At 44.8% G+C, this 11,185-nt stretch overlaps 2 protein-coding genes and 1 non-coding gene across 7 annotated transcripts in view; 2 read left to right on the top strand and 1 right to left on the bottom strand.

Annotated features, from left to right (window-relative positions):
• Positions 1–5,337, bottom strand: LOC106589631 (histone-lysine N-methyltransferase PRDM9). 4 transcript variants are annotated; one of them, XM_014179842.2, is made up of 7 exons: positions 4,664–5,337; positions 4,256–4,360; positions 4,046–4,132; positions 3,560–3,831; positions 3,042–3,109; positions 2,744–2,934; positions 1–2,549 (listed from the first exon to the last, which is right to left on the bottom strand). In XM_014179842.2, exons 2-7 carry the CDS (start codon positions 4,347–4,349, stop codon positions 418–420), a joined length of 2,844 nt encoding a protein of 947 aa, XP_014035317.2. In that variant the 5' UTR covers positions 4,350–4,360; positions 4,664–5,337; the 3' UTR covers positions 1–417. The 4 variants fall into 4 exon arrangements, with proteins under 4 accessions (XP_014035317.2, XP_014035316.2, XP_045565951.1 ...); XM_014179841.2 differs by having other exon boundaries at positions 4,034–4,132; positions 4,664–5,336; XM_045709995.1 differs by lacking the exon at positions 4,664–5,337 and having other exon boundaries at positions 4,034–4,132; positions 4,256–4,657.
• On the top strand, positions 5,057–5,127 carry trnag-ccc (transfer RNA glycine (anticodon CCC)). Its single transcript has one exon. It is a non-coding gene; the product is annotated as a tRNA-Gly (tRNA).
• A 487-nt stretch (positions 5,338–5,824) lies between the features above and the next one.
• fbxw10 (F-box and WD repeat domain containing 10) overlaps positions 5,825–11,185 on the top strand; it is a 28,058-nt gene continuing 22,697 nt past the window's right edge. The window contains exons 1-3 of one of the 2 annotated variants that reach the window (XM_014179840.2): positions 5,825–6,555; positions 7,606–7,803; positions 8,960–9,205. In XM_014179840.2, coding sequence (XP_014035315.1) covers positions 6,024–6,555; positions 7,606–7,803; positions 8,960–9,205 — 976 coding nt within the window. In that variant the 5' untranslated portion in view covers positions 5,825–6,023. Of the gene's footprint in view, positions 6,556–6,633; positions 7,053–7,605; positions 7,804–8,959; positions 9,206–11,185 lie in introns of those variants that run through there. The other variant, XM_045709994.1, reaches the window with a different exon arrangement.

The following is an 11,185-nucleotide window of genomic DNA, read 5'->3' as shown; positions in this document are numbered from 1 at the left end:
GTCAGTCATTTTTTTATTCATTTTCCATTTCCCTAATCTTCAGTTTACAAACTGAATTGTCCTCCAGGTACAAAGATACACTACATAACCAACAGTATGGACACCTGCTCGTCGAACATCTCATTCCAAAACCATGGGCATGAATATGGAGTTTGTCCCCCCTTTGCTGCTATAACAGCCTCCACTCTTGGAGGGCTTTCCACTAGATGTTGGAACATTGCTGCAGGGACTTGCTTCCATTCAAACGTGAGGGTTAGTGAGGTCGAGCAATAATAAAACACAAATCGCATGCTTTTACTTGTGTTGTAAATAGAATGGTATTCTGATCTGTGAATGTTGCTCTGCTACAGAAATATCAACTTAACCAAGTGTTTTCAAATAAACCCAATAGTAAATAGTGTGGGTGGTGCAGCCAAATTATGAGTGCATCTTTTCATGGTGTCTCGTCAGGTGATAATTTCGTGAAAACCTTTTGACACACTGATCACACTTGTACAGTTTCTCTCCGTTGTGCAGCAGCTGGTGAGCTTTCAGACTCTGAGGTCGACTGAAGCTTTTCCCACATTCAGGACAGGTACATGGTTTCACCCCAGTGTGTTTTCGCTCATGGCGCTTCAGATCCCCAGACTGACGGAAGGTCTCTCCACACTCTGTACACAGGAAAGGCTTCTCCCCTGTGTGTATCCTCACATGCACATTCAGCTGTCCAGAGTGGCTAAAACACTTCTCGCAGTAAGAACAGCGGTATGGCTTCTCTCCCGTGTGAATCCGCTGATGCTGTTTAAGGCTGTAGAAACAAGAGAAACCTTTTCCACAGTCGTTGCACAAGTACCGTTTGGCTGTGACTGACTGGAAACACCTGTGAGATTTGAAGCATTTAACATACTTGTAGCTCTTCCCACACTGAAAGCAGAGGTGGACCTCTCCTCCCTCTGCGGCCTTCTGCTCTGGCGGAATGAGGCCTGAGCCCAGGCCTGAGGCCTGAGAAACATACTCCTCAGGGTGGTGTCTCTTAACATGCTTCCGGAGGTACCTCTCCTCGGTGAAGGAGAATTGGCAGTAGGAGCAGGGGACAGCTTCAGAGCTCAGCTGGATGTCCTTACATACTTCTGCCTCCAGGTGGCGCTGTAGACCGGCAGCCTGACTGAAGAACCTTCCACAGCGGGTGCAGCAATAACGCATATTTTCCTTCGGGTGCTTGTTGAGCTTGTGCTTCTTCAGGGTGGTGTACCGTTTGAAGGTAACCCCACATGTAGGGCAAGAGTACGGCGGCGGCCCCACCACGACCTGGATGCACTGATGGGATTTGAGAGACTCTGGGTTGTCGTAGGTTCCCTGACACTCAGTGCAGCTGTACTGGGCCTCTCCAACAGCATCTCCCTCCATCTCCTCATCCATGTCCAGAGCATCTGAATCAGGATCTGAATGGGATCTCTTCTTGGTACTGATTTGTCTTTGTTTCGGTGCGTTTGCCTTAGTTTTGGCTTTAGAGGTCCTGGTGGACTTTACTCTGAGGTTCCTTAGTCTCTGAGAGGGCGCTCTTCCAGTCTGGGTCTCTGTAGGTGAATCATTGGTGGAGGGGGGCTCCGGTTCCCAGGCGCTGTCAGAGGGCGGCCGGGGCAGATTCTCCCCTCTGACCTCTACTACTCGACGCTTCTTCTTTGTTCCGTGAACTCGTAGCTGGTGCCTCGCCAGGTCATACCCCTGAGCGAAACACTTCCTGCACTGGGGGCAGCAGTAGGGTCTGACGTTGGAGTGGACAGCTCGCATGTGTCTTTGGAAGTGGCCCTTCTGTTTAAAGCTCTTCCCACACTGAGAGCAGCTGTTGGCCTCCTCACCTGTTTGTGCTGGCTCATCTGTCTGGGGCTCTGTATGTAGAGCATCAGAGGGGACTTCTGGGGATTCGGGTTTATGGGTGCTCTCCCCTCTGACCTCTACAGAAGCCTGCATTTTGATGACCTTTTCCCTTTGGTCATGGCTCTTCATGTGCTGACAAAGACTGCTCTCCACAGTAGAAGAGAATGGGCAGTGAGGACACGGGAATAAGACAGAGCCCCCTGTAGGTGGAGCATCGGAGGTGGAGGACTCAGTTTCCTGGGTCCTGTCAGGGGATGGCTGACTCTTCCCTCTGACCTCTTCAGACATAAACTCTTCTATTCCCTGCTTCTTCTTCTTTCCATGAACTCGTATCTGGTGCCTGGCCAGACAAGACAGCTGAGCGAAACACCTCCTACAATTGATGCAGCAGTACGGTTTCACCTTGGAGTGGACATTTCGCATGTGTCTCTGGACGTGGCCCTTCTGCTTAAAGCTCTTAGGACACTGAGGGCACCGGTAGGCCAACTCACCTACAGAGGACGACGACGACATAGGGTCTGGCTTCACATTGCCGTTAGAAAGGTGATCGTCAAGCTCACTCAGTGCAGACGCAGGTGATAGGTCCAGAGAGTGTGATTTCTCTGTATGTTTTTGAAGGTAGGACTTGGTGGTGAATGTAAGCTGGCACTGACAGCAGAGGAAAACCTGAGACGACAAATCTGTTCTAAACTCTGAAACAGAGAGAAAAGAAGAGGCAAAAGTTAGGTCTTACTAAACATTACTAAAGTGACTGGCATTCTTTCAACTTTTTTGAGTTTGAGAATGTAATATTCCCTATTATTATTCCTTATACACCATCACATAAGCCTTCTAGACGCCCTGTGCCTGAGCAAGGTCGTAAAAGGAGACTGGGAATGATAAGTACCTGAAGGGGTGCACTTTCGGAGCCAGATTTGGTCAGAGGGGTCCCTAAACCTTTCGATGAATCTGCCCCCAGGCCAAAACAGGAACTCATCTCCTGGGAGGATGGAGCGGCAGCAGTGGAAGAAAACAATCCCCCTGTACTGGAGTGCTATGAGATTACCCTCCTCTTCATTACGAGCACAGTTAACATACCTGAGAGATAGACAGGAGAGAGAGAGAGAGAGAGTGCAATGTGACTTACAGACAGACAGACAGACAGACAGAGTGTAGAATAAGCGAGGGTACGTCCTATAAGTTACCTCATCCAGTTGGAATGGGTGTCTCGTGCAGCATCGATGTACTCAGATTCACTCTTACTGTTCCAGACCTGAAAAAAAAGCTATGCTTTTATAGAAAAACATGATAAATAATCTCAGCTGACTCGGCACAACAGTCATAAAAAGAGTATAGAGACAATGCTTAGGATTTCCACGGAATAGCACTATAGGTGCACCCAAATATCACCCAGAGTCCTAGGGCTGTGGTCAAAAGTAGGGAATAGGGTGCCGTTTGGGACACAGTTAGTTTCACACAAACTATAGTACAGTATTTTGTACATTATTTAACCTTTATTTTGACAGGGAGTCAAGCTGAGACCAAGGTCTCTTTTACAGATGAGCCCTGCAAATAGAAAAATATACACATCACTACGAAAAGCAAAAGAGAGATACAAAACACATCATAGGAAACAAACACACTATTCAGTAAAAAGGTCCTAAATCAGCCATCTGAATTTCCCTACATATCACAATTGCCCAGTATATCAGCACTCACTCACCTCCCAGGAATAGTCACTTGCTACTGCTCTTTCCCTGGTAGTCACCTCCCCCTCACAGGGGCCAAAGTGCATTCCTGGGGCCACAGTTGGCCCTTGGTTTAGGACCCCCAGGCCTGCCCCTGGGATACTGGATCTGCCTACCACCAGCCCATGGGGTAGGGTGAGGAGGGCCCTCTGGGGTATACCCATTGGAGTGGGAGAGTCCAGCATGAAGGACAGACCACCTTGGACATCACACTGGTCTTTGTCAGAGGCATGACACTCCTCACAATCTGTAAAAATAGAAATAGAAAGTGATAGGCCTAAGTAAGCTGGTACAATCATGTGGTAAGCTAAACTGGATATAACATGGCCTTCCACTTACCAACTGTAGATCTATGCAACTATGATTTGAAAGATGCATGCAAAGACCATTGATGGCCTTGGAATTCAAGATAGTCATAGTCATAGAACACAGAATTCGTTCTCACTCACAGAGTTCATTACCGTTGTCATCTAGAAGTTGATGATCCTCCTCTTGGCCTTGTACCACAGTGTTCACCAATATATTCTGGACGAGGCTGTCAGAGAACACTGTGACAACACAGATCCAGTGAGAAAATTGAGTGTATGACAAATGTTCCTGACACAGGAGTACATGACAATCACAATCTGAAACTCTGATTGAATTTGGCTACTGTAGCCTGAGTACCACACCTGCAGAGGGGTTGTCTGTAATGATTTGGACTTGGCATCCCTCCTCTGACACACCAGGCTCTGCCCACTCCACGACGATCACTTCTTCAGACATTACTGTAGGCTCTATAGTCGGTTAGTAGTGTAGCAATGGCAGTGTTAGCAAGCACAACACAACAGCCATGTATCAGGACAAAACCTTCACCCTGTGTGATAAACTATGGCAAAAGCCATTTGTCCTGATATTATACCAATTTCACGAATTAATTTAACAGTGCATTAGCTACTAAAGAAAATACAACATCTAAATGTCATAATGCACAATGTTGTTGGCTAGCAAGCTACATACAAAATAATGCTAGCTAGCAATGTGGAATTAGCATTATCTTGCAAGATAGCTAGCTAATGTTCAAAATAATATTGACAGACCTGGACAACCTGATCTTCTTGAAACCTGTAATTACTAATAATCTTCGTTATCATTTAGGTACTAGTGTATGTCAATTTTGGAAAACGGATTTGACTTTTGAGGAGAAAATTCATGAGTAGCTTCTCCTTTTTCTTCAAGTTGTTTTGGTGGCGGATCGCAACCATTCATGGGTAGCTTGTAGCGCTGTTCCCTTTTCATGACCCGGAAGTGAAAACCTTCCACAACGATGGCCTGCTTCTAAAATGTGACTTTTTGCAATGATTGATTATGCTTTGATGACCAGAGTATTATTCATACGATTTAGTTGTTCTATACAGTAACATAATCTCATAAATTACTTTACATGATGAATGACGTATTCATATAATCGCAAACGACACTAACGTTCAGCAGCGCCGCTGGTGTAGTGGTATCATGGAAGATTCCCATTCTTTCGACCCGGGTTCGATTCCCGGGCGGCGCACTGATTTTGCGATCTTGACACAAAAATGCAGTGCTGTGTTCTATGGTGCATTAAATGCACGATTACACAAAGTAAACAACAGCGACGAGTTAACTTGGTTAGCCATCATCAGAAAAATTATCTACATAAAAAGAAAGTCTACACTTGTCACATGGTAGCCCTTGGGCTTGCCTGGAAAACAGACGCTGAATTGCATTGAATTCTACATCGGGAAGAAATTGCATTTTGAATCTGGAAAGTTTCCTCTCATGACCCCTACAAGCCAGAATGTTGAATAAAATTACATTTTAACGAACTTTACGGGTTGTCCATGCAGGTTGGTCAATTTGGCGGTAGAAATATGAGACAATATATCCACAGGAAAGTATAATTATGTTGTTATCATATTATTTCCATCACCTGAAGCATGAGCACAAGATACAAATAATAGTACATGCACAAGACACATGCATACTTGGCGAGCTTGTGCAGTTTACATGGTGCTGATCATGCCTTAATGATCGAAATCTGAAAGCACTACCAGTGCTTTGAAAGGTTGACGTGATTATACTTTCCTATATCGTCTCACATTCCTACCGCGAAAACAACCAACCGCACCGACAACCGGTAGTGTACGTTAAAATATCAATTTATTCAACATTCTGGCTTTTAAAGGTTGTGAGAGGAAACTTTCCTGATTCAAACGCTCATTTCTGCCCGATGTAGAATTCAATACAACCTCGGGTTTCCAGGCAACCAACAAAAAAAAGTTGACCAGCAACCCTTGGGCTAGTCGCATGGCAACAACCAAGCTACAGCGATAAGAAGTTCCAACCAGGTTGCAGTGCAGCCAGTCGGAAACGTACCTTTTTTTTAAAAAAGATTTGGAATTAAACTACGCTTAATAAACCAACGCAATGAAACGCTTTGGATCAAAAGAACAGTGTGGATATAGAGTCGACACAGTGGGCAGGCTTTGTTGCAAGAAGGAAGATGCAGATTTCAACATCTGTGGAAATTGCCAATCTTGCATCTTCACTTCCAAGCTCCACGATTCGACCCAGTGGATGTCGCGCGCAGGGGACTCGTCCAAAAGGAGATTCCTTACTGGCATTCTCGTGCGGTGCCAAAGTGTCGAGATTCTCGAAACCATCCAAAGAGTACTGCAAGTGACATTTGGGAAAGATTTCACCTATACCAGGTCACGACAGAAGTCAAGTGTTTCAGAAGATATGACCACTTGGAGCCAGGACCGAGCGCTTGACACCAAACTTCTTGGGATGGAGATGGTTGACACTTGGGACTGGTTCAGTCGCAGCCACCACTGGACAAAATCCAACTATCTTTTAGGAATTCTTTCCCTCTGCGATACAGGGCTTCTTCACATGCTTGGAAACTTGACAAGTGTGCTTATAGTTAGAGCAAAACGGGCCTTCCTCCAACTTAACGGTACAGGTACTTTAGTAAAGATTCACCCATTTTGAATGTGTTTGTGCATCTCTGAGCGATGTTCTATCAATTCCCTGGGTCATTTCATGTTTTCATGTGTATGTGAATTCCCTGGGTCATTTCATGTTTTCATGTGAATTCCCTGGGTCATTTCATGTGTATGTGAATTCCCTGGGTCATTTCATGTTTTCATGTGTATGTGAATTCCCTGGGTCATTTCATGTGTATGTGAGCTATTGTCGTTCAAGTATGCAGAAATTGGGCTGGTATGACGTAGTATTGCGATAAAACCACTCTCACTACACTGGAAGTTAATAGGAATACGACTTATCGCAAAAATGTATTTCATACTTGTCAGATTTCAATACTGGCTGATGTCACAATGCGGGAGTTCGACTTCTCTCGAATGAGCCATTTTTGCGATATTGCTACCTCGAGAAATGTGTAATTTAAGAGGGTCAAACGTTTCTCCAGTTTGTCTGCCTCTTCAGTCCAGGGTGCATTTCATGGTTCCATTGCGAATATCATACTCCTCTCTGACGCACAGATCTGCTGGTTGAACATGGGGATATTGTAGACTCCTAAATTGATAGTGCAGTGCAATTTGTAGGCGATTTTTACAGCTACCTAGCAACTTCACATGCCGATATTGACTTTGGTATTATTGTGTATGTAGCTACGCTTGCTAGTAGGTACTATGCAGGTAGCCAGCCCATAGAGATAAAATTGCATTGTGGGTGTTGTAGTCGACTTGAGCTGCAACAGATTTCCACAACGATATTCACATGTTGCTACCAACCTTGTCACATATTAGTGTTGTGCAACACTGTAAATTATAGGAATGAGTGGTTTTGGGTGGATTTTTACTTTATACTACTAACCCCTGTAATATAATATAACTTTTATTTATTGTCTTACTATTTTTATTTTTATGATATATATATATATATATATATATCATAAAGTGTGAAAGTTATCTTTATGAATTGTAGGCTAATTTGAAAAACTGGATGTATTTTTAACCCATAATAATCTAACCTCTCTTTACAGTGCTGGAGGATGAGGATCATGAGGATGACACCTCCTCTATCCCAGAATCCACCTACTCTTTCAACTCTCAGGAGGGTCATCCAGACCTGGACCTCCTCACCTGGGCCAGCTCCTTCTATGACACTGTCAACATGCACCATGAAACTGACATCGACACAATCGATGGAGGCCAGGAGACATGCCATGATCCAGAGTTCTGTGAGTGTTGCTGTTAGAAATGTTTTTGTGTTTTGTTGCCATCAGGAATGAATGTCAGCAACGGTAGGCTTATCTATGGTCAACCTGTAAGGGCAGTGGGGCAGGGTTGGATTGGCCATTTGGCAATTCTGGCATATGCCAGATGGGCTGGACCATTTTTTAGTTGGGTGGGCTGGTTGAAATGTACACACATTTTGTTTTATAAATACAGTGCATTCTGGAAAGTATTAAGACCCCTTCCCTTTTTCCACATTTTGTTAAATTACAGCCTGATTCTAAAATGTATTACTTTATTTTTATCCCTCATTAATCTACACACAATACCCCATAATGACAAAGTGAAAAAAAGGGTTTTAGAACGTTTTGCAAATGTATTAAAAAAACAAAACAGAAATACCTTATTTACATAAGTATTCAGACCCTTTTCCTATGAGACTCGAAATTGAGCTCAGGTGCATCCTGTTTCCATTGATCATCCTCCAACTTGATTGGAGTACACCTGTGGTAAATTAAATTGATTGAATTTACCCAGTGACACCAACGGGAAATGTTGTGATGTTAGTGAATCACATGCAGTCATGTGATTCACTAAAATGAAATGATGACAAATACATTAGTCCGTAGGTCACTCCCATAGAATTCACTCCCACTAAGGCCTACTTTGAATCATTGATATCCCAGACTTACTGTATATGCTCAGTGTGCAATAGCTTGGGGATGACGTTAGGAGCCCTGTAATAGTAATTAACACTTAGGGTAGGTGTAGAACGTATAATGGTTAATAAGCAGACAGACAGAGACCAGGAAGAAGCACAGAGTGACAGCAGAAAACATGCTGAGACTGGGAGGCAAACAAAATGGTGAGCTGGCGGTGTGCGCAGTGATGTGGGCTGGTGTGGATAAAATGCCAGGGCCGAATTCTTGTCCCAGTCCGCTCCTGCAGTGGGGGTACCTGTGTTACTGAATGGTTATGATAAAAATGTCATGTTTGATTAATTGGACAAATATAAGCACCCAATAAATTATTATTATTGTAATCGAAGTAGACTACAATGATCATTGACATTTTGGTTGGTCAAATGTTTGTGCACTCTTCAAAGTTCCCCATATCCAGTCCACTATGAATTTCTACCTCACTGTGTTTCTTTATTTTCAGCCAAGAGCTGCCAACTCCATGTAGCTCCATGGGCGGTGGTGGGTGCCAGCCCTACCTCTGAAGGCCTGCAGGGCATTGGCAGTGTGTGTATGGGGGTGGTGAAGGAGGATAGTGACACAGACTCCACCTGTTCAGACGACCCTGCTCTGATGGTGGTCCCTCGGTCCTCCACCTCTCTGTCTGGGGTCTGCCGATACAGAGACTTCATCCGGGGTCTCCCTGTTCATCTTGCCAAGAGGATTTTAGGTGAGCCACCATGTACCCCCCCACCCTCTACCCCTCCAAAACATGTCTAAGCTATCATTCAAAGGACTCTGTGGTGTTACATGAGAATATCTATCCTCCCTGTGTAGTGGAGGGTAAATGCAACTAAACATAGTTTTGCTGAAAAAATACATTGAAAGTATAGGGAGCATAACTTTTTTCACCGTGACCGGTGATCAGTTAACCCACCTATTTTTTTTTTACTACTACATCACTGCATATTCCCCTCTCCAGTATTCTACATGAAGAATACTGCTCTCAGCAGCTATTATCAAATCAAATTGTATTTGTCACATGTGACTGTGCATAGATAATAAACAGCGAGTAGCAGCAGTGTAAAAGCAAAGGGGGGGGTTCAAATAGTCCGGGTGGCCATTTGATTAATTGCACAGCAGTCTTATGGCTTGGGGGTAGAAGCTGTTAAGGAGCCTTTTTGACCTAGACATGGCGCTCTGGTACCGCTTGCCGTGCGGGAGCAGAGAGAACAGTCTATGACTTGGGTGACTGGAGTCTTTGGCAATTTTCTTCTGACACCGCCTAGTATATAGGTCCTGGATGGCAGGAAGCTTGGCCCCAGTGATGTACTGGGTCATATGCATTATCTTCTGTAGCACCTTACGGTCGGATGCCAAGCAGTTACCATACCAGGCGGGGATGTAACCGCTCAGGATGCTCTCAATGGTGCAGCTGTAGAACTTTTTGAGGATCTGGAGACCCATGCCAAATCTTCTCAGTCTCCTGAGGGGGAAAGGTATCGTCATGCCCTCTTCACGACTGACTTGGTGTGTTTGGACCATGATAGTTTGTTGGTGATGTGGACTCCAAGGAACTTTAAACTCTCAACCCGCTCCACTACAGCCCCATCGATGTGAATAGGTATGTGTTCAGCCCTCCTTTTCCTGTGTAGCACAATCAGATCCTTTGTCTTGCTCACATTGAGGGCAAGGTTGTTGTCCTGACACCACACTGCCAGGTCTCTGACCTCCTCCCTATAGGCTGTCTCATCGTTGTCGGTGATCAGGCTTACCATCGTTGTGTCGTCAGAAAACTTAATGATGGTGTATAGTGATGAACTTTGTGGGCACTATGGTGTTGAACGCTGAGTTGTAGTCAATGAACAGCATTCTCACATAGGTGTTACTTTTGTCCAGGTGAGAAAGGGCAGTGTGGAGTGCGATTGAGATTGCGTCATCTGTTGGGGCGGTATGCATATTGGAGTGGGTCTAGGGTTTCTAGGATGATGGTGTTGATGTGAGCCATGACCAGCCTTTCAAAGCACTTCATGGCTACCAAGATGAGTGTTATGGGGCGGTAGTCATTTAGGCTGGTTACCTTAGCTTTCTTGGGCAAAGGGAATATGGTGGTCTGCTTGAAACATGTAGGTATTACAGACTCGGTCAGGGAGAGGTTGAAAATGTCAGTGAAGACACTTGCCAGTTGGTCCGCACATGCTCTGAGTACACGTCCTGTTAATCCGTCTGGCCCCGCGGCCTTGTGAATGTTGACCTGTTTAAAGGTCTTGCTCACATAGGCTACGGAGAGCATGATCACACAGTCGTCCGGAACAGCTTCATGCATGCTTCAGTGTTGCTTGCCTCGAAGCGAGCATAAAAGGCATTTAGCGCATCTGGTAGGTTCGTGTCACTGGACAGCTCGCGGCTGTGTTTCCCTTTGTAGTCCGTAATAGTTTGTAAGCCTTGCCTAGTTAAATAAAGGTTAAATAAATAATAAAATAAAAAAACATCCAACAAGCGTCAGAGCCGGTGTAGTAGGATTCAATCTCAATATTGACGCTTTGCCTGTTTGATGGTTTGTCTGAGGGCATAGCGGGATTTCTTATAAGAGTCCGAATTAGTGTCCTGCTCCTTGAAAGTGGTAGCTCTAGCCTTTAGCTCGGTGCGGATGTTGCCTGTAATCCATGGCTTCTGGTTGGAATATGTACGTACAGTCACTGTGGGGGGG

This window comes from Salmo salar, chromosome ssa28, assembly GCF_905237065.1.
Source record: "Salmo salar chromosome ssa28, Ssal_v3.1, whole genome shotgun sequence".
Lineage (NCBI taxonomy): Eukaryota > Metazoa > Chordata > Actinopteri > Salmoniformes > Salmonidae > Salmo > Salmo salar.
The sequence above is the reverse complement of the archived record's forward strand: the minus strand, read 5'-3'. Positions and strand labels throughout refer to the sequence as shown.